The sequence below is a fragment of the Colletotrichum fioriniae genome (genome assembly GCF_027942845.1).
Source record: "Colletotrichum fioriniae strain IMI 355084 chromosome Unknown scaffold_6, whole genome shotgun sequence".
NCBI lineage: Eukaryota > Fungi > Ascomycota > Sordariomycetes > Glomerellales > Glomerellaceae > Colletotrichum > Colletotrichum fioriniae.
In genome coordinates this window covers 1,297,371-1,322,262 of record NW_027076842.1, presented here as the reverse complement: position 1 = coordinate 1,322,262, position 24,892 = coordinate 1,297,371, and the positions used below count along the sequence as shown (strand labels likewise).

Sequence of the window (24,892 nt, the reverse complement as noted above, 5' to 3'; positions counted from 1 at the left end):
CCCAACTTTTCCAGTGTAGGTTGTGGTGTACTAACCCAAGATCGACAGCAGCGTCGTGGGGTGTAGAAAACAATGGCCGGCCAATGTCGAGTACCCTTCGACTTGACCGATGTATCCACCTCCGACGTAGTAGGCAGTTAATTTTATGTCTATTAGACACGACTGCCGCCTTCATGAAAACCCCTGTGATCCGGATATGGCTCCTTTGACGGACTTTCGGGTTTCGTTTGTGGGCAGTGCTTGAGAACTAGTCCTTGCCATCCGTCCCGTCCTGGAAACCTAGGAACAGCGCCTCGTTGGAGCAACGTAACCACCACATACAAGCTCCAGTTCATCCCAATATTGAATGCCAAAGGCAGACTTTGGACGAAAGACACTCAGTCTAATCGAACTTGTTCGCAAGAAGAATTATTCCATTGTGGTTGTCGACATGGCAAGGTATTGCTGAAACCCATCTCCTCTTGCGAAGGATTTCTTTGATCGCTAAACCACTCCTAGTGATCCACAGACAGTTCCGTTGGATAACGCCTTCCTGGAAACCATCACGTACCAAGGTAGAGAATACCAACGATACGCAGTTGACAATGGAGCATACTTCGCGCCGATAGATGAGGTAGGACACGTGCCGCCTCTGAAGACACCATGCCTTGCTGAGTGTAGTTTCCAACCCGGTTATAGGACGAAGTTGAACGCTTGCAAATGATGCATGTCGTACTCTCCATAGTATTCGAAAATCGCCTCCTTTTTCCACCGATCACCAGGCCGCGGCGAATTCTTGAATGCGGCTTCGGAGCAGGCGACTGGGCTATCGAAGTTGCACAACAACACCAGAACTGCGAGGTACGTGCTGTACGCACTCAAGTCCCATTCCTTTCGCGACTGGACGATAGTCGTCATCCATCTCTTTGACGCGTTTCGCCGGTGGTGGTGCGATGGCCGAACCCGTCAGCCGGTTGCTTCCATCGCCAACGCGACAGGCTGTCGTCTCCCTCTTCCGCGCATGTTTGTGTGCAGAAAACTTCATGTTCTCCAGTGAAGATGACTATGATTCTCTTTTCCTCATCCATAACATGATGGCGTTTGACGGGAACGGATTTGTCGACTCGCCGCTTCGGGTGCCGTTGCGTTAGCAGTGCTGATTTTGTTCGATAGGTAGTAGCCATCGATATCTGCCCACACATCTGGCCCGACGAAAGCCAGACGCCGACCAACCTGAATCTACAAGTCGATGATCTGAACAGCAGGTACGTTCCCTGGCGGGCTTCGGCCGCAGGCTGCAGCCTGAAGTGCCTCTGGCTCAGCTGACTTGGCCTAGATTCACTTTTCCCTCGAATCATTTCGACCTCGTTCATAGCCAGATGATGGCAGGCGGTATCCACTCGAACCGATGGCGAGATTACCTGCGAGACATTCATCGTGTGCTTCGACCAGGCGGTTGGTGTCAAATGGTGGAGATATACTTCAATGCGCAGTCAGACAACGGAACGTTGACTCAAAGTAGGTCGGATCCCCTTCTAGAGGTTTGACACTCCATTAACCGCCTGGTGTGCCAGATCACGCCCTTCGTAGGTGGTCGAGACGATACCTGGATAGTATGCAACCATACAAAGACCCCAGGGCGCCGATGCAGATGCAAAGTTGGATGCAAAGTGCTGGATTCGACTCGGTGGAAACCCAAATGATCCCTCTCCCGACTTGCGGTTGGTCAAATGGTATTGAACCCTCAAAACCGAAGTGCAGAAAATTTGACCTGATTTTCGATTAGACCCGAGGCAGCACCAAATTGGCGTGGTTAATAGAGAAAATGTGAGGAGGATGCTCGCGTCTCTGGCGATGTATCCCATGACAGAGTTCCGAGGGTAAGAGAGACTTCCTTTCCCTTTCTCTGCAGTCTTTGACACCGAATTCGGATCGAATTTGGACTGACTGTGGCACTGCAGAATGACATCCCAAGAGTTCCAAGTCTTGGTGGCTCAAGCAAGGAGCGAGGCTGATAACCCGGCGTTCAGGGTAAGCCTCCAGTCCCCATCATGTTCGTTCTCCTGTCGAGTGAGAATTCCCACTAACATCCAGGCCACTCTCGGCGATTCTCCTCAGGCATATTTTCCAATGTAAGTGACTTCTAACTTGCCCGGCCGCCCATTTTCCTACGAGTACTGACTTGTTGGCCCTCAAGGTACGTTTGTATAGGACGAAAGGCTCGTCGTTGAGACGAGTAGATAACGGCCATGTGACGATGTTGCTTTTCAGAACGAGTTCGGCATGGGAGCGTAGAGCGTTTGCTTCCCAGCGAGGATTCGATGGGCTTTTTTTTTTCCGGACAAGTATTACGATAATGACGATGTGACGGCAGCAAATACCCCGTGTCTCGCTCGCAATCCTACTTGATCAATTCGCTGTTGTAGTGTTCGTGTGCTGCACGATTCTTGGGCGTTGGGGATTGTATGACGGGGTTGTGATAGCTCAGTCAAAGATACCCTTTCTGTACCCACGTGATTGCTGGTTCCCGCAAGGCAGTCATCGAACGGTCTGGCATCAGACAAGTGATGTGCGAAAAGCAAGGTTTTTGTCGCTTCAGAAAGTACTCGACTCGACTCGACTCGATTGCCGACTGGTCGTTGCAATCGAACAGAGCCGGAAGTGACAAGGTGAGACAAGTTGTCGATGACTAGACGACAACGAAAATAGAGGGGGGTAGAGAACGGAATGGGTGCTGTTGGTCAACAAGGATACTGTTAGTCCTGTCTCGGGATAAGAAGCACCTCACACAAGGCAGACGTCGAAGAAGATATGTCTTGAGAAATAATGTCTAGATGTTGAAGTCAAAGGGGGTGGACGTGTAGTTGAAAGAGAGTGAGGCGCAGGTGGAGAGCGGCGGAAGCTAAGGTAAGTGCCTTATTGGATGGTGGTGGGAAGGAAGAAACCCGGAAAGACGACAGCGGCTTCCCATGCCCATGTTCAAGGCGAGGTACCTGCCTACTTTTGACGTAGGTAAGTACAATACATTGTGGACTTGCCTGAGGTGGTGTGTGAATGTATGGCAGGGCAAGGTAAGGGAAGGTGAGGGACCCCCCATGTTGATGGATTCGGAAGGGACGTCTTGAAGGTGGAAGAAGGGAATAAGGTATGAAGACTCAAGGGGGGGATGGCACGAGTTCTTGTTCTTCTACCTTCTCTGTGCCTTGCCATGTTATCCGCTGCTGCTGCTTTATTTGTTCCACGTTGGGTTAGATTGGAGGGAGGCAAGACGCCAGACCTTGCCAGGAACGCAAGAGGTCTGCATGGTTTTTACTCGCTACCGTCTCCTCGGGTTCTCGGTGAGGACCGAGGTGGACTGCAGAGGAACAACTCACGTCACATTGAGCCTGCACAATCTCTCTCTCTCTCTCTCTCTCTCTCTCACTCACACGCGAGTTACAACACCATCACAGCTGGGCACATCGAACCCATGTCATGGTGGAATGTACTATCGAGTCGTTGCTTGACTCTTACGTCCCTGACAGAGAGAGGGAATCGGAATCCACTTTCATCTGAAGATGAGATAATTTTGCTGGCGCCATGCCACATTTGCAGCCTCCGCACTCGCTGCCGCCCTCACAAGTTCCACGCCAGCACCCACACCAGCTTCACGCCAGCTTCCACGCCAGTTCTCACGCCGGTGAATGTCCAGAGCCCTGGCCGCCATCTAGGTTCCCCGGCTTCGGAAACTTCCTCCCTAGCATGATTAGGGGCACAGACGTTGCGGCTGACGATTCCTTCTTGACCGAGTAGATAGATGCTGGGGCAAGCTGCAAAGTTCGGATGCGGATACCGACGCTGCCCCTGGAATGCCACAATGCCAGGGACATGAACTGAAGCTGCCGCGATGATGAAGCATGCAACGGTCAAACTTTCTATGCATGTCGATCCGATGGACGCACAACCCTCTTCAGCTTGACTGGCAGATTGGCCCCCGGGGCCAAATCGACATTGGTGGCAGCTGCTGGAACTTCGAACCTGGAACACCCGGTGGATGTGATATCGGGAAGCTTTCGCGGATGCCCCGACCCTTGTTTCCTGCAGCTCCCCTGATCTTCGGCACATCAGGTGATTTGGGCCTCCGTGGTTTGCATAGGCTTCACATTCTTTCACAAAAGCTCCAACTGACCCGCGAGTTATCACCAACACGCCCGTCGATGGAACGTGTACCCCCAGTTATGCGCGCATCAATGGCTTGAAAGCTGGAATACCCGCGAGATTTCCTGAACGCATAAAGTGTGCGGCTTATTGTGTCATCCGAACCACCAGGTCTCCATGTGCCTGTCAATCTGGCATCTGCCATCTTCAGCCAATATGACACCCTCGAAGGGTAGAATGCGAGGAAACTACTGCCAATAGTGTGTCCAATATGTCAAACACTTTTATTCAACGGCCCCCCCCCCGCCGATGCATCCTCACGGACGCTACTCCCAGACACTGGTGCCACTTCGCGCCACCTGTAGAAGACAGGATCCGGGGATGTTCCTGCTACCGTGGACCTGGCCAGAACAGCCAGCAGCTGCTAGCCAATGAGAAGCTGTCCCGAACATTGATGCATCTTGAGAGCTCTCCGCAGTAACTTTTTTTTCTTGCATGACTGCAACTGACAGACCAACAGCTTGACGACCGCACTGTACCACTACCACATTATTGTCAGAACGACACAAAGACCGATCAATTGAGGAATAACCGCCGATCCCCCTCGAACATCAAAGCCTAGGCAAGCGAAAGCCTTCCCTCTGTTCACAATGGCCTCCCGAAGCTCAGTCCGTCTCGTCCAAGCCCTCCGGCCAATGGTGCCGGGCCGCGTCCACCCCCTCCGGATGACGATCCGTTTCTACTCCGATGCCGCTCCGGCCCAGCCCAAGCTCCTGGCCACTCTCAAGACCGACCTCAAGACAGCCATGCGCGCAAAAGACGCGCCCCGTCTCTCCGTCCTCCGCTCCGTTCTTTCCGCCACCAACAACGCCGCCAAGACAGACTCTCCCATCGCGACCGACGCCCAGCTCGTCGCCCTCCTCCGTAAGACTCAGCGCGCCACACAGGACGCCGCCAAGCAGTTCCGTGACGCCGGTCGCGATGACCTCGCCGAGAAGGAGGACACCCAGGCCAAGGTCATGGCCGAGTACATTGCCAGCAGCGGCGTCGTTACCATAACCGAGGCCGACGTCCGCGTTCTCATCCAGAAGGCTATTGAGGATTCCATCGCAGCGGGAAAGAGCGGGCTTGGGGAGGTCATGAAGCTCATCAACAAGGCGACTCAGGACAAGGACCTCGAGGTAGAGAAGAAGCGTGTTGCCGAGCTCGTCAAGGAGGCCCTCAAGAAGGATTAGAGGGGGGGAGAGAGGTTTCGAGTCATGTCACTATAAAAAGCTGTACCAATCTGTACCAACAACAATCGTGTATCATATCTGTATACCCAAAACGAAATTATGGCGAAAGACGAAGGGCGCGCCGGGGGAGAGGAAACATCTCTTCTCTTGAATGATACATGGACGAAATAAATAATGTCACACTGTACGAAGATCACGGCTCAAGATCCCCCCCATTGAGTGTACGCACAGATTGAGGTTAGAAGGGAGCTCAGACGATGGTCAATGTTGGGCTTAACAGTGCAAGGCACAAGACTCAATCCGTGGTATTGGTATCTATCTAGCACCGGTTTCAAAGAGCTCAATCCATCCGAATGAGCTGGCCTCTTCTCCCTTATCCTCTCTCTCTCTCTCTCACATACACACACACATATACACACTCCTTCAAGCTGTTTGCAGTAGTTAAAGCTACTAGACACCCGCTTTTCTTCCCATCTCCGTTGTAACGCCGCCAGAAACGCCCGCAAAGCCACACGCTACGCCATGGATCTCTCTCTTTTGAAACATTTTAAAAAAGACGTCTTTTAGAGGGGGTAAATGTTTCTTTACGCAACGCTATCGTCCTCGTTCCTCAACCCCGCATACTCGGTCCCCTGGTTCGCCGTGCTCAACCTCGCGCAGAGACTCAGCAGGACGACCGTCTCCGTCGCGGCGTAGTGGTTCAGCGCGTCGAGCAGGATCTGCAGGTGCCTGCTGAAGTTGCCCTCCCACTTCTTCATAATCTCGAACAGGTTGCTCACGCGGGCTTCTTGCTCGGCAGCGCTATTACCACCGCCCCCCGCCGATGAAGTCGAATCGTTGTGTGAGGTGCCCGCGCCTGGCCCGGACGAGGGCTTCTGCGTCCTGACGGCTTGGAAGGCGCGCCACTGGTCTGCCGTCATGTTGGGCGGGCGCGTGGCGCCCGAGAGGTCTGGGTCGGCCTTTTCTAGCTCGCGGGAGAGCCAGTTGGAGTAGGTTGCAAAGACTGTGCAGGTCTGCATGAGTTTGGAGTGGATCTGGCCGAGGTTTGCAAGTTAGCTGGAGACTGTACGATGAACCACATCGAGAGTGGTAGTGAGAAGGAGAAAAGACATACCCTGAGAAGCTTGCTGTTGGTGAGCATGCACTCCTTCAAGCACGTATCCAAGAAATCCACATGATCCTGCATCAGCTCGTCCACCGTCCGCGTAGGCGTCGTACCCCCCGGTGCCGTCGCCTCCTGGCCTTCCTCGCCGACTTTAAGCCGGGACATGAACTTTGCCCAGTTGGGCTCAATGACCTCGGCTGTGCAAAAGTACAGCAGCTGCTGCACAAAGACGAGCATGCGCGCGCGCAGCGTCCACACGCGGCGCTTCCAGATCTCGAGGCCGCGCGAGGAGCTCTTGTGCGACCACGTCAGGCCTGAGGTCTGCGAGTACCACGTCGTCGAGAGCTGGGACTCGAGGTAGCGCAGCGACAAGAGATACCGGAACAACGCCTGGTACCGCCACACGGTTTTGCGGCTGATGACGAGGGAGACGGGGAAGGGCACCGTGTAGTCCAGCTGGAGCGACGTGAAGCCGATGGCGTTCTTGTCGTTCTCGATGGGCTGCTGGTTCGCGAGCGGCTGCAATGTCTCGCCCTGCTCGATGCCCGTGATGTTGACGACCCGCTGCAGGGATTTGACGAGCGTGATCTCATTCATCTCTACCTTGACGTCCTCCTTGAAAGGGTCTAGCGAGACAACGCTGCCCGGCTGGCGTAGCACCAGGTCGAGGAGGGATTGCAGCTTGCCGGTGTTAACGGACTTGACAGGCTTTCGCAGCTCGGACGTGCCGAGCTCGAGGAAGTAAGAAAAGTAGTCGGACGGGTCCAGGAAGAAGTAGTGCTTCAGCGACCGCAGCCTCATGGGCAGCGAGTGCGTCGTGAGCAGCAGCTGCATGAGGGACTCGTTGGCGTGCGCGTACGCATTATTGACGTTCTCCAGGAAGCGGCTATCGTCAAACGACGTAGGCACGTCCTGGACGACCTTGCTCACGTCCACGCCGCCGCATTCCCTCACGACGTTGAGATACTTGCCCGCTAGTAGTACCTTGTCCTTAACACCTTCCAGTTGAGGGGGAATATCATGCTCCCGAATCGTGTACCGTCGCTCCCAGTACTCGTCCGTGTAGTCCTGCTCCAGCCGTTCTCTCCGAATGCTCTTCTGCTCCTTGACCAGAAACTCGGCGTGCGCGTCGTTGATGCTGCCGTGGTGCAGCCACTCGTTGAGCATCACCATGTAAGGTTTACTGGCATCACGCAGCAGCGACGTCAGTAACGCGCGCGCAGCCGGGTCTCCGGACATGGATTCAAGCCTCTTTGTGATGAGACCCAACACGACACCGCCTTTACAAATCTTCTTGCCCGAGCCCGGAACTAGGTCGCCGCCCTCCCGCAGTGACTCGAGAATATTCTCAAAGTCGTCTGCGCTATCGCTCTCTTCTTCGTCATCGTCGTCTAGTAGCGCATTCCTCTTAAGCAAGTCGTGTGCTAGGGAGTATAGATGCGACATCATCTTGCTCGTCGGCAACGTGTGGATGTTTAAAACATGGAGGGTAAAAGTCTCGTTGGTCAAGAATTGTGTCTCCAGCTGCGCGATCATGATGAGGTAGTCGTGCAAGAACTTCCTGATAGAGGCGCACAGAGCGTGATTGACGGCGCCGAATTCCTCTCTACTCTGCACGTCGACGAACATTTCGAGGGCTGAATAGTACGTCGCCATCTTCAGCATCGACAGCGTGAGGTCCTGCAGACTAGGGTCCAGGCCCGGTAGTATCCTGAACGTGGGCCCCGACAACCGGTCCCTCTCCTCGTGCGGGTTATACGTCTTTGCAAAGCGGATGTACTGTCCTTCGTAGCCCATGAAGACGAAGAGGAGATCTTCTAACATGACCGCCTCTTGCGCCTCGAGGGATAGCTCGTTTAGGGGTTTCGGTTGTTGAGGCTGCGGCGCCTGTGCCGCCAACGGCGGTATTGATATTCGACAGGCTAGGGGAGCCGATGTGTGAGGTAATAGTGTCGCCTCTGGGTTCCAAGGTGCTGCGGAATCGTTTAGTTAAACGGCCGTCGCTACTCCCAACACCAATGCAACCACCAAACTAACCTTGCGGGGTGTCAACCTTGGCCTCCTTGGGCTTCGCCTCAGCCGTCCGCGACTTGGCCTCGCCGCTCTTCCCCTTATCGCCTCCGCCCCTCACTGGGCTCTTTGTCCGCTGTGTCACGGTCTCGCGCTCCGTCACATAGGTCCTCTCCGTCCGCCTCTCCTCCACACGCCTGTCGTCGTGCATCCTGCTCGTAGCTCTGGGGTTCCCTGACGCAGATCTCTTGTGCGCATTACCTCCAGGGGACGCTTCTCTCTCCCCTCTCTCGCGCTGCTGGTGGTGGTCCCGCTCTCGTTCACGCTCGCGCTCACGCTCCCGCGGGCGCTCTCGTTCCCTCTCTCGTTGTCGCGCATCGCTCCTCTCGCTGCGCTCGTTCTTGAAAGTCGTCTGCCCGCTACCTGTGCCCGTGCCGCTCGCCGCTGCGCCTGCTGCGTTCATGCGTGCCGTTCGTGAAGGTCGGTCTTGGTCGACGCCGGCGGCTGAGCCGTTTGCGCGCCGCTCATGGGTTGAGACCCTGGTGGTGCCAGACGACATGTCGCCGACTGCATCTGAAGTGTAGGAGGCGACTTGGAGGGGTATTGGTTTTGTTCTTATGGCAATACGTTGACTCGGCCGTGATGGTTGGAGGGGATTGGTGGTGTTTTTGAGGAATTCGTTGCTTGGTCTTGCCGTTTGTGGTCTTTGTCTATCTGCCCCTCTATCGCAGAGTCGCAGTCTTACACTCCACGCGCGTGAGGTGGGTTGGGCACTGCATACGGTACCTTAGCTGTACTCAGGTACTCCAACGCGGTAAAGGGCCATTAACCTCAAGCGCGTCTAGTCGGAAAATCCTCGCGTGTTGTTGACCCCTGTCCCGGATATGGTAAACCTCCCCTGGAATATTCCGGGTTTAGCGTTCGGAGGGGCGGCAGCTGTTGGAGGGAGATCTGAGAGTGACCAAGATGACCAATCATAGAGCTTCCAGTCAGAGAACAGGGGGCAGCACCGTACCTGGGGCCCGGTCACTGTCGGCTCCAATGGCTGATGTGCTGGGCCACATCCCCGTGCCTCCCCAAAGGGAACCTGGCACACTGGAAGCTTACCCAGGTGGTGAGGTGCGGCTGCGTAGGCCAGGTGCTTGCCTAACCACACCTGCCATCTCAGCCTTCCACCGTCACCGTTTGTTACCTGGACCTTCCTCCAAGCTCCCCCTCCATCCATCCAAACCACCAGCATCCACGCAATCCCCGAACCACGACAACCTCAACCCCGACGACTTTCAAGCCATTGACCTTACCGACCCAAATACCCCTCATTTTCCTCTAGGAACTACACACACACAACACCGCCAAGATGTTTATGGCAAGATCTGAATACGGTAAAGCACCCAAACCAAGCAACACCAGCTTCTCCCCTTCGAACCTCCTCCTCGTCAGAAAACTCTCTCGTCTAACAAGAAACTCCTCCTCTCAACCCAACAGACCGAGGAATCAACACCTTTTCCCCAGAAGGCCGCCTCTTCCAAGTCGAATACTCCCTCGAGGCAATCAAGCTCGGCTCCACGGCCATCGGCGTCGCCACCGCAGAGGGCGTCGTCCTCGGCGTCGAGAAGCGTGTCACCTCAACCCTGCTCGAGACCTCGTCCGTCGAAAAGATTGTCGAGATTGACCGCCACATTGGCTGCGCAATGTCCGGCCTCCAGGCCGACGCCCGCTCCATGGTCGAGCACGCCCGCGTCGAGTCCCAGTCTCACTCCTTCAACTACAACGAGCCCCTCCGTGTCGAGTCGTGCACCCAGGCCATCTGCGACCTCGCCCTCCGCTTCGGCGAGGGCGCCGAGGGCGAGGAGACCATCATGTCCCGCCCCTTTGGCGTTGCCCTCCTCATCGCCGGCTATGACGAGGACGGCCCCCAGCTCTTCCACGCCGAGCCCAGCGGCACCTTTTACCGCTACGACGCCAAGGCTATCGGTTCCGGCTCCGAGGGCGCGCAGGCTGAGTTGCAGAATGAGTACCACAAGGTGAGCCTTTCTTTCTCTCCCCAACCCCAGGCGCTGAGAGATTCGGTTCTCTGCGAGAGAGTCGGCGGGGAGGGATCGAGCGACATGAAGCACTAACACACCCCCATTAGTCCCTGTCAATTACGGATGCCGAGACACTGGTGCTCAAGACGCTCAAGCAGGTCATGGAGGAGAAGCTCGACTCGAAAAACGTCCAGCTCGCCAGCGTAACGAAGGAAAAGGGCTTCAGAATATACACGGATGAGGAGATGGCCGCTGTGGTGGAGAGACTCCCTGCGAACTAAAAGGAGGGGGCCAGTGGTGTTTGAAAGAGGATCCAGGGTGCAATTTTTCGGTCTCGGCGACTCGGGAGAAAGTGAAAGAATACACTTGAGCCGTGGAAGAGGTAGAGAGCGCGGAAAAGAGAGAAAGCGGGAGACCCAGAAATCACCCGATTACGAAACTTGCAACCTGACGTTTAGACGAATTTCCCCCTTCAAAAAGTGCATCATCATTGTACTCAACGTAATGATGTCTCCGTCCTCTGGATCTCAACGATGGTGGTGACGCTGTGAGTGGGCATATTGTATTTACAAAACGCAGGACTACGACCTCTCCCCAAGACGTTACCTAAGTTGCGCCTCCACCCGCTGCCACGCATGCCTTCATGCTCACGGTCCTATCAACGCTCACAACACTCGCTACCCAAAGTAGTTCCGCCGGGAGTCGACCATCCTCTCAGCCCTCATCCTTAATCACTAACCTCTCCATCTCCTCCTCCACGCTAATCAGACCGAGAGCATAAAACGCCCTCTCCGACTTGGCGACGACGAGCACCGTGTCGTCACTATCGAGCTGCTCGATCCGTGCGCCGATCCGCCGCGGGTTCGACCACACGGATGGCGGCACCACGGTCTGCAGGCTCGGGTCGCGCGCGTACGGCGGACCCCGGCCCATGGCCGCCGCTTTTTTCCACCCGGACTCGCAGCCCTCGGCGATCTGCCGCGCCGACTGCCACCCTGTGAGACGGGCAATGTCGTGCATGCGCCTGACGATCCAGTGACGCTGAGCGTCGCTTTGGTACTGTGGAGCGTGTTAGCAGGCGTGGTATACAAGAAAAGTAAAAGGGAACTTGAGGAGTGGCTCAATGAGCGAGAAAGTGGATAAGGCAAGGGGAAAAAGAAAGGGGCGTCTTCTCACCTGAATAGCACTGACGAATAGACAGAATGAACTCTCAATCAGCGCCGCGCCAACGAGTGTGCTAATCTCGAGCACATTGCTACAATCGTCCGTCAATCCAGCCGCAATGCGACCAATCTCCATGGCGAACTTGGCCGTGTGTTGCGCCTGTATCCCCGCGGCGATCATAGCGGCGGGTGGCATCTTGGGATGCGCGCGGTAGAGGTGTATGAGGCCCATGTAGTAGTTCATCCAGATGCCCGCCACCGAGAAGGTGCGGTACTGCAGCGTGGGACCAAAGGGTGAATCCCGGCGGTCGGCATACTCGGCGCCCAGGGGCTGGAATTCGGGGCCGAAGCGGGACCGGAGCATCTCAAAGGCCTCACGGAGGGAAGTCCACTCGCGCATGGCAGCGTCTGCGGCTGCGTCCGAGTCAAGGTCGTCTTCCTCTCGGGCGTCGGGCGGCGGCGGGGAGTCGTCGCGCGGGGGGCTGAAGCCCATTGGCAGCGTCACTTTTCCGAGGTTGGGGAGCATACCCGGGAACATGGGCGGCGAGCCGCCGGGACCGCCGGGGCCCATCCCCGGTGGCGGCCCCATTCCTGGCGGCGGTCCTCCCATCATGTTTGGTGGCGGCATGCCCATTGGGGGGCCTCCGGAAGGTCCACCCGGCATCCCTCCCATCATCCCACCGGGAGGCCCTCCTCCGTGCATGCCCGTTGCCATTCCCGGCGGCGGTCCCATCCCTGGCGGCGGCCAACTCTGACCACCTCTCGGTGGCCCACCCGCACCTGGTTGTCCTCCATGCGGTGCTCCTCCAGGCCTCCCGCCGGGAGGTCCGCCGGGAGGTCCGCCAGGGGGGCCTCCTGGAGGACCAAAACCCTTGAAGGATTTTCGTTTTCTCGGGAGATCCTTAGATGCGAAGCTGCATAGGCGCCCGAGTAGTAGCATGAGGTGGTCGTACGTCCCGTATCTACTGTTTGTCAGCCAATTCGTGCTTTACAAATGGCGAGCTGGGCAGGCTTACATGGCCTCAAGTCGGCCCATGGGTGCTCGTGGCGGACACTGCGTCCAGTGCTGGTAATCCATGCTGTGTTTGCTTGTAAGCCGACGAAATGCTTCAGTATCCAAATCTTCCGAAACTTACAAAGGTTTCCCTCCGCCCAACATGCTCTGGTATACATCCATCTTGCAGTACCACCAGTACAAATCTCTCAAATGTTCGTAGTGCTCAATATCGCGGTCTGTGTAGTAGTGTGTAGATGGCTCATCGTCCTCGTACGAGACGTGCTGGTTAGTAAGCTTACTGAGAAAGCCGAGATCGAGATCGTCAAGATCGTGGCTCATCATGTGGGTGTTGTCATGGCCCATGTAGAAAGGGTCCATTGGCTGATTCTGGCTCTCCTGGAACAGCGCCCTCCTCACCCTTTTCAGTGGCAGAATGTTCTTTGTCATTTGCCTGAAGGGGATCTCCCTAATCAAGAGCCTAGAGCCAAAGAGATGGTTGCACCACTTTGTGTGATCCGAGTTCCAGACCTCAAAGTATCCAAGTAAGAGGGAGGCGGCCAGAGTTGCCGGCGACGTTCTCCTTTTAGGACTCCGTAGATTTTTGGCGATCCTGCGGATGGCAAGGTGATAATGCTTCATGGCCGCTGTCGGCGGTATCTGTTGCAGCTTGGCGATCTGCAACGCGCCCAATGCTAGCATTGCCTGCAGGAGGGCAGGATGTGTAAATGATATGATGGGAAATGTGTCTGATCATGAATTAGTCAATGGAGAAAAGACTTAACCACCATTATCTTACAGGTCCAGATGTTGTGTCCTGCTTTAGGCACGGAGAAGTTGTTTGTCAACTTTGAGTGGTCGAAAGGATGTCGCTCGTATAGCGACATGCTTGGCCCCGTGACGTTGATGAAGTGCCAGAACAAAGCAGCAGTTCGCTCGTCATTGAGTGGCGAATTGTTGGGTGTAGGTATGTACGATGTGAGAATCGTTTCATCAGCAAAGGCCGAGAAGGACCTCATCTTAGTTCCGAATCCGTCCCAAGGTCCGTCGTTCCGACTCTGCACCAGTTGGCCGTACGCGCTCTCCTCGCCCATGAGATCTTCGAATGCGTCTTCGGAGTCGGGCATTGAGGCATCGTCGTCCGAGCATGGGTACTGGAACTCTGCGTCCTCCACAGGATGATCCATCTGAGGAGCTGAATTGGTGCTGGGATACACATCCATCTCTTCCACGTGCGCCTGAGCTCTCGCCGGCTGATGTCTCCATGGTTCTGTCGGACTGTGGACGAACGCGCCACTGTCTGTGTTGGGGCTGACCAAGTTGCTCTGTTGACCACCAAATTGCGCCTGAAATTGACTAGTTGGTGAGATGATGGAAGAGCTTGAAGGCATGTGTTGCTCGCCATACGGAAATTGGTTGAAGTCGAAGGCACTGGGAGGAGGTGCCTGGTGTTGATGCTGACCGGGAAAGCCTTGACCATAGGGAAACATCGGTTGGCCCTGGGAATCCAGATGTTGCGGCGGTTTAGGCGCGATCGGTGCCAGGGGAGGACCGTTGACGGACTTGAGTGGCGGGTTGGGCAGTTGGTTGAATGACTGGTTTGGCGCCTCGGGGGGATAGACGATAGGACCGTAGCTGCCATTGATATTAAATCCGGCGATGGGTTCTTTGAAAATGACACGCTGGTTGTACCCTTCGCAGTGCCTCTTGGACTTGATGCAGTTGTTACAGATGGGCCGGCCTTCATCGCACTTTATGCGACGTTTGCGACATGCTTTGGAGTCAAGTCAGACGTCGAGACCAAGTATGAACATGAGGGAGAGGGCCAGGAGGAAAAGAGACGGATGGAGGCCGAGGGTCAGAGCTGGGGTTCAACACATGGAACATACTGAGACAGCCGGTTTTCGTCCTTTTTCGCACATTTGCTTTCTCTTTCTTGCGGTTCGAGTCTTCATTCTCGTTGTCGTCGTTATTATTGTTGTTCTCCGAGGTCTTGGACGGTGACTTGTCGTCCTCGACGACCACGTCGGCGGGATCCATCCTAGTAGATGCTAGTGCGCTGCGAGTAATATCGGGGATTGCGACGCGGCTCTTAATCCATGAGTATGTTGACGACGACAGGCTGCATTGTCTACTAGTAGTCTGTAGTTCTGCGGCGCGGTGTTATGGCGAATGTCTCGTCCCTGCCGGTGGGAGGGTTTCTCTCTGAGATTCGTTTAGTAGTCTAAGGCAGGTATCGTTAAGCTAATAAGAATGGTTACAAGACAAGCCAAGTTCCGAGGCTTGACCCGCTGTCGAATGTGTGAAAGACTACAGGATTCTTCTGAGCCACCAAGCTTCTGGGTGTGTTGTTGAATGGTCTAGCGGCAGCCCAACGAGACACTGTGGATAATTCCCGTTTCTTGTGCGCGGCACCCGGATCGAAGGAAAGAATCAAAAGGACGCAGGTATGGGTTCTCAAGGATGTAGATGAGTTTTAAGCAGCCATAGATGGTGGAAGGAAGTGAAACAGGCCGGTGCTACTTTGTCTTCGGCGAATGGGTAGTCATGGGTTAGACAAGATGCATGGACTCGTGGGGTAGGACGGGGGGTAGGAAGGGTAGGGATGTCTGCAGCAGTTGGGAGAGAGCGAGAGGGAGACAGAGAGAGAGAGGAGAGGAGGAGGAGGAGGAAGTATCTGTGTCTTTCTCACCACACGAGGAACGAGAATTAGGTATCCATAGAGAGAGTGTGTGAGAGGGACAGAGACAGAGAGAGAGAGAGAGAGAGAGAGAGAGAGAGAGAGAGTGAGGCCCTTGTCCCCCCTAGACAAGGAAGGACAGACTAAGGAAGAAGTCGAGGTCCCAAGGCAATGTATTGTGCCTTGAGTTAGGGTATCTGATACGAGGCTAGAGCAGAGCAGCGTGGGGAGAACAGATGGGCCACAAACAACGGGGGCAGCCGCCAAGCAGCAAGTACCTTCTCTGGACTAAGAGGAGGCCGGGATGACCGGGGTCGATAAAAGGACGACGAGGATGGAAGCCGGCACCTAGGAAGTAGTCATGGTTCAGTATCCGTACCTTAGTGTGGCTCATTGTCGTGACTGGTGAGTACTCCGTAAGGCAAGGTTCCTTACCTAGGTGCATCAAGAGAGGTACAGGACTACCTTGGACCGCTGACCGCTAGGGCGAGAATGGAAAACAAGATAAGAGTATGTGCGTCTTGTCTCTATTGTGTGTCTCCTGAGGTGCCTCGCTCTGTCTGTCTCTCACTCTCATTCTCTTCCTCTCTCACTCTCTCACTGTGCCATTCTCTGGTAGGCGCGCGGGACAGGGGGGTCATGGAAGCCGCCAATGTCTCTCCTGCTGCTATTGTGAAGAGAGAGAGAAAGAGAGAGAAACATCAAGCAAAAAAACGCACCAACAGTTTGTATGGGATCGCTCCCAGGACTTGGATGTATTATTCGAGGGGTATTGGGGGGGAAGCACAAGAGAAGAAAGGCGCAGCTAGTGAGCCAGCCACAGCAATGAAGGAGACGGGGGTACCCTTGAGTTATTCGTGGATCATGTTGGTGGTGCGGCAAGACGACGGGAAGGGAGGAAACATTACGGTGGCTTGCGGACGCCGCACAGCATTGCAACACAGCGCAGCACACCCACATCTTCCCGCTGGCTGGGCTTGCTCTTTGGCACTTTGGTTCAAGGTCAGGTTCCATCTGGTACTGGATATCCCCTGCTGCTGGTGCTAAGACACTGGCACCGAACTGGACAATAAACTGCAAGGTGAACAGCTCAGCACAGAGCATCTGTACCTCGTACGGGATGGATACCTTGTCCTCGGGCAGGGCAACCAGCCGCGGGAGAAGATTGCTTGCTTCTTTACCATTTCCATTCTCCCCGCGGCGCCAGAAGAGTACCTATCAAACTGCCACATCGGGGGGCGCAGGGTGGTAGCAGTCAAGATGGTGTAGCTTCGAAGCTCCCCGCCGTCATGATTCTGGCCAAGGTTCCGCGCTAGGGTGATGCGCTGCTGCGCTGCTGCTGGGCCCGCCCAGGGTTAGGCCGTTTAGGCCTTAGGGTCTCTCGGTTACCGCTGAGAGAGGGGCCGACGGCGGCGGGCAGCGACGGCGACGTAGGTATTTTCCATGGAGTATCCGTACTACGAGTACGAAGTACGGCCACCTCCTCTCTTCTAGGGCGGCAGGGCCCAGGGGTCTGTCATGTCCCGGATGACAGCCCATCGGTGGATATAGCGCGCGGCACTAATTAAGGTAAGGCCAGCTAACGTGCCTCCGTCGCTCAGGCAGTCAGCCTACATAATACAGTTGTCGTCTGTCGGTAGTGTAGGTGCCGGTAGACCAAGACTCCACGGCTACCAAGTACCAACACCCTTGGCACAAGAAGGTTCTGACTGATGATCTCTGCCGGCTGAAATCAGTCGAGGTGAGTGGGTGTGCTGAGGCTGAATGAGTGAGAAAAGTAGAGGAAACTTGGGGAGCCAAGACCTGCGTCGGATTCCGGGAGGTATTGGAGGCACCCACCCACAGCACCAAGCCTCCTCGCGCCTCGCGTGGCTTTCTTTTTTTTTCCCCCTGGGTGACAGCCCATCTATCCCGATGAGCTAATCTGTACAGGCGCAATTGCGCACGGAGATTGGGAGCTTTCAGAGCTTGAATAGGGGAGCCGCCAAGCTGAAAATTCCAACGGCCTCATCCAACAAACTTTGTCCTCGCATTCCCGGCTGTCAGGCCAAGGTCGACAAGGCGTGCCTAGGTCAATCCGTAGGACCGTAGGTACGGAGTCTGTGGACACTGACAGGACGGATACTCCGTAGACGGCATGAACCATTGGGCTGCGTGACTAGGTATCAACGTGACATGCCGTCCGATTAAGACAGCCCGCCTGAGTCGCAGTGCTCTCGCAGACGACATGGGTGTAAGAGATGTAGATGCCGAATCTGATTTTCGTCCGAGGTTTGAGTGGTCTGGACTCACTCCCCGACAGGGTTGCCCAGCCTGCCAGCCTTCTGCCCCTCACCAATCCTCTGCCCTAAGGTAAGCAATGACCAAGCGGTGATCTGGTGGGGAGAGAAAAAAACGGTCGACATAGCATGCGGAATTCGTTGAGGCCTTGCGCAAGGTCTCCGGCTCAGGATCGGTCTTCCTGAGCCTCCGTCGACGTTGAAACCCACAAACTGTCCGTCGGTAGGTCTGAAGTTGGCCCTCGGCCGGATCTGGACCACTATTGATGGGAGTCGTTGTTCGAGAGGCATCTTGACAGGTTCTCGGTCGCCGCCGAAGGCAACGCACCGGTGGCGTCTCAGTCGAGGCGGAATGGATCCACTGGCTATGAGCCGAATTACCATGTGCCGAGCGGGAAACTAAGGTTTTTTTTCCCCTTGGATTTTCTGCGAGGCCGGGGTTTGTGTAGAAACCGTCTCGTTTTTCTTTCTTGCAAATGGAGGGGCATGATCTGATAATCCATATCGTCGTGCACAAGCGTTATGAACAACGGTAGCGTGGCATAAGGATGGCCCTAGTGCTCGGGCGAATGTCACTTTCCCTGCCCGACTACCCATTATCCAAGCAATGTCAGGGTCCATATCTGCTGGGTGCGAGCATTTCGCCGGGACGCAATGGACGGGAGAACAAGACGCCGGAAACGATGTGTTGCTGAAGGATCCCGGTAACATTCCCCCGTCCGAAGACGCTTTCCAATACATCCAAGATCCAAGCCGGGGGCCAATCGTCGCGTTTCCGACCTGCTGGATAGTGTGACCGATCACTGGTCTCAGCATCGTTGACTGGCATACAGTGCAACACAAACGTCGCGCATTGTTGAACGAAAGGAGGCGTGCTGGTCACCGCGAGCCACCTTTGCCTGTGCTCTCCTGAACAAACAGGTCACATCCAGCTCCCTATATTCAATCGCCTTGTACACTCCCGGTGCTCCTCGATACGCGCAGGAACACACCGCACCTTGGCAGATTTCCCCAGACGTTATTTACTCTATCTGGTCTCGGTTGAAGCCCGCAGCAACGGTTGCTGCAGGTCAGATATGCATCCTGCCTTCTCGCAGCCGCAGAGTCCGGCTCAATGTCTGCATAGCCGGAAGGGCAACAGATTTCGGCCCTCCTGAAGTGCGTTCCTGTATGATTTCGAATGTTTGATTCGCGGGTTGTATGTGATTTTGGAGTCGGTACTTTGTTGGTCGCCCCTCATGCCAATGGTCCAAGTAGACACTCAAATATTCGCCTCATCAACGTGGGACTTGCATCGCAAGCAACTCTCCATGAAGCCGACGGGATCATTCGACCGTTTCTCTCAAAGCTCGTTGCTCGTAATAGAGTCTTTCAGAAATCTCCAGTTGGATTCTTGGAAAGGGAGTAATCTGAAAGACGGGTCTCTGTACTCGAACAGGTAAGGTGGCTTGACCTGCCACGCCGTTTCCTCCCCACCTCGTCGTCTCTGTCTTGCGCCGAATGTAGCAAAGCGTCCATCGACAACCTTCCGTTGAGTCGGGCAATACGCCGTACCCTTGTTTTCGGGCCAAAGATCGGGGCTTCTGTGTTGAACCGACCCATGCCGAGAAACTGGGCAATTGACCGCATACCATTTTGGTTCCAAGCGTCTAAGCCTTCCTCCTTCGGACAGAGGAGTTCGAGGGCGGGGGGTCCCGTAGATATTTTGGTAGGTGGTATTCCTAAATGTACGCATCTAGTCACTTGACAGGCAGGCGGATCTGGCTGTGGCGAGTGGTGCCTCTCGCGCACGCGTCTTGGAATGATACCTAGTGCGAGAAGCCCTGTGGTGATGAGGGTTGCTGGCGTCTGACTTGGGAATCGAGAACCGTAATGTACATCCCGTCTCAACAAGACGAGCTTGTCACGTACGCGGCGAATGGCTAATTTCTTGGATCATACTCCGTCCGCAACTCAGAGGTGTCGGAAACCGGCGCCAAAAGACACCCTACAAACTGAGACAGCCTCATAGGCTCATTACTCCGAGCACGTTGTTTTCGTCTTCTGAGTTGCATGCGGCCGGATCCGGGGAGGAATGAATACTGTCTGAAGTGATTGGATTATCTTGCAGCGCCTTTCGGTGACGACTCGTAAACCGTTTCCTGTTGACGTCGATGAAGGCTACGTGCAGTAGACAAATCGCCGGTCCGATATACTTGCTTTTTCCCCCCTCTATTATTCCAATCAGCGTAGCTTTCAAGCTTCTAATAGCCGCAACAGGATGCAGCTTGATTACTAGTCAGTATGGCCCCGGCAGCGCTGCCCAGAACTGTAAGTCAGACGAGGTACCCAGCTCGTGTTGGGATGAATTGTAAATGCGAAGTCGTTGAAGACCAGCCTAAACTCTCAAATCCGCAGATCAGGCCACCGCCCACACGGCCAGCTGCAAAGTGTAGAAACGTTTCCAGGGGTTTCCAGTGTGTTGGGCTTAGGTCGAGGTCATCGACGGCCTAGCTCGCCAATAGCGTGTTCCGTAATCGACTGGCTGTAGTTCCTTCGGGTTGACATAAACAATACGCCGGCACGCCGGGTTGCCCAAAATGCCGCGTCTGCGGGTCTTTTAGATTGACAGGAATGAGGTCTAGGAACATCACCCAGCGCCGTTGGATCGACTCTAATGATTGTTCCGCTGTGGCGACGACCGTTGAAGCCTGACCACCTTGCTGGTAACGAGAGCAAGGATGTCAAATGTCAATAGGACTAAACAAGGAATGGGATAAACCAAACAAAGCACTTTTCAAAATCCTCCCATCATGAGAAATGATTCGAATTAAGAAAAAATCTTGGTCGAAATTTGATTCAAATGTGCAGGCTGTGATGTGAGTATAGGGAAAGGGAAGAGGAAATGAAGACGGGATGCAACTGTGACTTGTGAGGAAGCAGAGGAAACAGAGACGGGATGCACGGTCCACCAGTCTAACTCGGCCCATCCTGGCGTCGATCAAAAAAGCAGGGGTGCGATAAGCGACCTCTGGGGAAAGGAAGGAAAGAAAAAAAATTCCAACGTCGATAAGCCGCGAGAGAGAGTTCATGAGATGCGCATGAGCTTCAAGCAACAAGCTCATTCAACAACCACATCCTATTAGATTCGTAGGCGCCTCAAGAAGCTCACATAATCCGGACATCTAGAACATCACTCTTGGCAATTGAAACATGTTCGCCGTCCCAGGATGGTCCGTCGCGGCCGAGGGTCTCAAAACCGAGACCCAGGTGAAGAAGGCCAGCAACCCCGCCAAGAACGAGAGCAAGAAGCGCAAGAGGGCCAACAAGCAAGAGAAGAAGGAGAAGAAGGCGCCCACCTCGGGTGCTAACTCCGTCCTGGTTAACCCTCGCGTGTTTGGAGAAAAGAGGGAGGATGCTCCTCCTGCCACCGCCGAGGCTGATCACGATGGCGACGATGCGGATGAGGCTGAGGCCGAGACGCCCAAGCCGAGCAAGAAGCAGAAAAAGGAGAAGAAGGAAAAGAAGAGCGAGGGAGCAGAAAAGACGCAGGAGACGCCCAAATCCGACAAGAAGCAGAAGAAGCAGAGCAAGGAAAAGTCCATCAACGAAGATGAGCCAGCCACACCAGCAGCAGAGACCACACCGTCAAAGACGTCACAAAAGGCAGCCTCGACAGACAAGCAAGACAAGCTCGAGAAGAAGAAGAACAAGGACGCCGCCGCGGCCATCGCCGCCTCCGTACCCCCCGTCCCGCCCGCCGCGGCCAAGCTCACCCCCTCCAGCGCTCCATGCGCCAGAAGCTCGTCTCGGCCCGCTTCCGCCACCTCAACGAGACGCTCTACACCCGCCCCTCGGCCCAGGCCTACCAACTCTTCGAGGACTCCCCCGAGATGTTCTCCGAGTACCACGAGGGCTTCCGCCGCCAGGTCGAGGTCTGGCCCTCGAACCCCGTCGACGGCTACATCCGCGACATCAAGCTCCGCGCCAGAGCCCGCTTCCCCAACGCTCGCGGAGGACGCCCCGGCGGCGCGCCATCCAAGCCCGACGGCCCTCAGCCTCTGCCCCGTACCGACGGAACATGCTACGTCGCCGACTTGGGCTGCGGCGACGCCCGCCTCGCCTCGACCCTCGAGCCCGAATCCAAGAAGCTCAAGCTCCAAATCATGAGCTACGACCTCCACTCTCCCGCGAAACACGTCACAAAGGCCGACATCGCCAATCTGCCCCTCGAAAACGACTCGGTCGACGTCGCCATCTTCTGCCTCGCCCTTATGGGCACCAACTGGCTCGACTTCATCGAGGAGGCCTACCGCATCCTCCACTGGAAGGGCGAGCTCTGGATCGCCGAGATCAAGTCCCGCTTCGGCCCCGTGCACCGCAAGAACGCCGTCGTTTCGCACAGCGTCGGCAACCGCAAAAAGGCAGCCGCCGCCGCCGCGGGAAAGAAGACAAAAGAACACGAGGAGACGGAGGAGGACCGCACGGCTCTCGCCGTCGAGGTCGACGGCCACGAGGACAAGCGCGGCGAGACGGACGTCTCCGCCTTTGTCGAGGCGCTGCGGAAGCGCGGCTTCGTCTTGGCGGGCCAGGGCGAGGGCAACAAAGGCGCAGTGGACTTGTCCAACAAGATGTTTGTCAAGATGCACTTCATCAAGGGCGCCGTGCCCACCAAGGGCAAGGGCCTTGCCGCGGCCAAGGCGGCCGGCTACGTGGACAAGGAGAAGAAGCAAAAGAGGTTCGTGTGGGAGACGGAGGAGGACAAGGTTGATGAGACGGGTATTTTGAAGCCCTGTGTATACAAGATCCGGTAGAAGTGGCCGGTTGTATATTGTTCTTGTGAGGGTTTGGTGCATGAAAAGTTGTCTTTATCTATGGGTTAATATATCAAAAGAAGAGTGCCTATATTTGACAACTGCGACCAACTTCATTGGGATGAAGCTAGTTGTAGTACCACCGGCGTGGAGGGGACCACAGCGAGTGCCGTTCATGTGTAATCGTTTACACTATCGTGGGCAAGTCTCGAAGGCTCAGTTGGCATTACTTGAAATTCAAAATTGCCGAACTTGTCTATCAAAACGCTTTAAACGCATATCGTGTCGAGCTGCGCATGCATGATACGACGAATCCAATTCATCCCCCTTTCTCCAGCCCAAAATTGTCCCATACCATTTGCGATCCGACCATGCAGGTCCATTTCAACCAAAGAATTTCCGATACGCCCCTAATCCAGTCTATGCCCCGAATAAGAGACCGGCAGCGAACTCGACATTGCCACCTGTGGCTTGCAAAGCATTGATCGCGGCTTCACGGGGAAAACCTAGAGCCATGAGCTGGTTGATATGCTCTTCCGGGAAGGTTGGTGCTGCAGGCTGCTGCTGAGGTGCTGGCCGACCCTGTGGAAGGGTTTGCTGCGTTGGCGCGGCAGCAGCAGCGCCTTCGGGACCACTGACAACACCGGAACGCTGACCGATGGTCGTTCCAGCTGGGCCAGGCAATCTGGGTTCTTCTTCCAGAGCCTCCTCGCTCTCCTTCGGAATCTCCGCTTCGCCCAAGAACGACACCTCCTCGCCCTGGATGATCAGCTTGTCCTTGGCCAAGTCAATGCTGGCTTGGTAGCGCTTGAGCATGTCGAGGCCAAGGAGAAGCTCGACCTGCTTGCCCTCCATGACGGTGAAGCTGCAAGGCAGAAACATGGTGCCGACCTTGATCTGGGCAGAGTGTACACGTCCGATGATGTTGGCGGTGCCTACTCCACGAGCCACACCCGCAAACCGCTTGTCAACGAGTCTCATGATGCCGCAGGCTTCGGCACATGAAGGAGACATGATGGTTGCCTGTGCTCCAGAATCGACCAACGCCTTTACTCTATGGCCGTTCACCTCTACGTCGACATATAGCATGTGCACTCGTCCAAATACTGTATGAAGTCAGGTTTTATGCCCGCTCTTGTTATGCCTTGGATTGTCTGCCATACCTTCAGGGTTGTGCTCCATGGCGTTTTGGAGGTTCTCCATAACTCTCTCTTGACGAATCATCTCTTCAATCTTCTGCTGAGCCTCGATATCGAAGGGGTCCTCGTTCAGACGGGCAATCTGCCTCTGCCGCTCTTCGCGGTCCCGCTGCTCACGGTCGTAACTCTGGTTGAAAAGCTGGGCGAATCTCTGGGGATCATCGAGAACGGCGGCGAGCTGGGGCTGCTGGCGGGTGGCTTCGGCCCGTAGGTTTGGATCGCCCAGGATCTGGAGGCGAATGAGCTCAGGGTCTTGTCCTCCTGGTCGCCGGCGCTGCTGCGGTGCCCTTCTGCCCTGGTCGGGCAAGCCAGTGCTTCCTTGCATGTCCCTCACGTGTAGCGCCAGCATCTCGCCATCGGCAATCTGCAGTTGTTCCATCGTCTGAGTGTCATCTTGGATCAAGCGACCGTTGTGGTAGAGGTGTTGGGAGGTAGGCACGATGTTGGTCTCGGCTTGGATGGCTTCGCGGAGTGTAGACATGGGCATGTCGGGAAAGATCTCGAGGGTGAGAAGATCCTGGTCCTCGACCTCGGGGTTCGTTATGCTCAACGTAATGCGCCTGTTGGAGGGAAGAAGAGTCAGCGGAGAACGTGTCAAGTCCCGACAAAGGAGCAAAGCTTACATGATGGGCCTTTGGTCCTGGCGTACAGGCAGGAGCTGTTGGCCGATGGTTTGATCGGGAGATGAAAGTAAGAACAGGACTGGCGGCGGGAAGAATGAAAGAGGCCGGATCTGATCCAGGAAAATCGTCGGGTTTCACTGTTGCGAAAGCGAAGTTGAAGTTACCCTCAGCACGGAGCTGCGGAGGAGGGGTGTTGGAGGGGCCGAAATTCAGGCAACACAATGGTGACGTCTCATCCGGAAAGTAAACAGCTGCTGGATGGACGATTGGATGAAGTAGAGCTCTGAGAAAAGTTTCGATGTGATTCTGCAGCCTTGTAGCGGTGGTGAACGATTGGACAGATGGTATCTGATGTGTTGAGAGACACTTGGTCTCAAAGAAAGGATCTCAAGGTAAGGTGGAAGGGAGCCGGGGGAGGCAGCGGAGGGTGAAAGCAAGGTAGAGCTCGGCAAGTTGGGGTACCTTTTTGAGTGTTTCGTAAGGAAGGTGGGTGCAGTGACGAGACCCCTACACAGTACGTTTCCCCGTTTGCAGTGGCTCAGGATGGGGTCGACGGGGACCAGGACGGGGAATGTTTCCGTACTGCGGACTTAACTACTGCGTCTATGTAGCAAGGTAAGGTAGAATGGGGCGGCCGGAATGCAAACACTGTGAAAAGCAAATCTGTG

The 24,892-nt window shown here is 55.4% G+C and overlaps 7 protein-coding genes across 7 annotated transcripts; 3 read left to right on the top strand and 4 right to left on the bottom strand.

Moving 5' to 3' along the window:
* Positions 1–4,766: 4,766 nt before the first annotated feature.
* Positions 4,767–5,351, top strand: N0V96_005791 (uncharacterized protein; the record flags this gene model as incomplete). The annotated part of the gene is made up of 1 exon (XM_053189590.1): positions 4,767–5,351. One exon carries the CDS (start codon positions 4,767–4,769, stop codon positions 5,349–5,351), a length of 585 nt encoding a protein of 194 aa, XP_053053043.1.
* Positions 5,352–5,935: 584 nt separating this feature from the next.
* Positions 5,936–9,025, bottom strand: alp4 (gamma tubulin complex Spc97/GCP2 subunit Alp4; the record flags this gene model as incomplete). The annotated part of the gene is made up of 3 exons (XM_053189591.2): positions 5,936–6,385; positions 6,466–8,429; positions 8,494–9,025. The coding sequence occupies 3 exons, from the start codon at positions 9,023–9,025 to the stop codon at positions 5,936–5,938; spliced, it is 2,946 nt and encodes a 981-aa protein (XP_053053044.2).
* Positions 9,026–9,823: 798 nt separating this feature from the next.
* PUP2 (proteasome component pup2) lies at positions 9,824–10,774 on the top strand (the record flags this gene model as incomplete). Its single annotated transcript, XM_053189592.1, has 3 exons — positions 9,824–9,848; positions 9,952–10,490; positions 10,601–10,774. 3 exons carry the CDS (start codon positions 9,824–9,826, stop codon positions 10,772–10,774), a joined length of 738 nt encoding a protein of 245 aa, XP_053053045.1.
* A 433-nt stretch (positions 10,775–11,207) lies between these two features.
* N0V96_005788 (uncharacterized protein) lies at positions 11,208–12,734 on the bottom strand (the record flags this gene model as incomplete). Its single annotated transcript, XM_053189593.2, has 3 exons — positions 11,208–11,552; positions 11,670–12,570; positions 12,673–12,734. The coding sequence occupies 3 exons, from the start codon at positions 12,732–12,734 to the stop codon at positions 11,208–11,210; spliced, it is 1,308 nt and encodes a 435-aa protein (XP_053053046.2).
* Positions 12,735–12,788: 54 nt separating this feature from the next.
* N0V96_005787 (uncharacterized protein) lies at positions 12,789–14,690 on the bottom strand (the record flags this gene model as incomplete). The annotated part of the gene is made up of 3 exons (XM_053189594.2): positions 12,789–13,345; positions 13,450–14,401; positions 14,571–14,690. The coding sequence occupies 3 exons, from the start codon at positions 14,688–14,690 to the stop codon at positions 12,789–12,791; spliced, it is 1,629 nt and encodes a 542-aa protein (XP_053053047.2).
* A 6,111-nt stretch (positions 14,691–20,801) lies between these two features.
* On the top strand, positions 20,802–22,402 carry RRP8 (25S rRNA (adenine645-N1)-methyltransferase; the record flags this gene model as incomplete). The annotated part of the gene is made up of 2 exons (XM_065757493.1): positions 20,802–21,329; positions 21,374–22,402. 2 exons carry the CDS (start codon positions 20,802–20,804, stop codon positions 22,400–22,402), a joined length of 1,557 nt encoding a protein of 518 aa, XP_065613836.1.
* Positions 22,403–22,822: 420 nt separating this feature from the next.
* On the bottom strand, positions 22,823–24,088 carry DDI1 (DNA damage-inducible protein 1; the record flags this gene model as incomplete). Its single annotated transcript, XM_065757492.1, has 2 exons — positions 22,823–23,508; positions 23,566–24,088. 2 exons carry the CDS (start codon positions 24,086–24,088, stop codon positions 22,823–22,825), a joined length of 1,209 nt encoding a protein of 402 aa, XP_065613835.1.
* Positions 24,089–24,892: the final 804 nt, after the last annotated feature.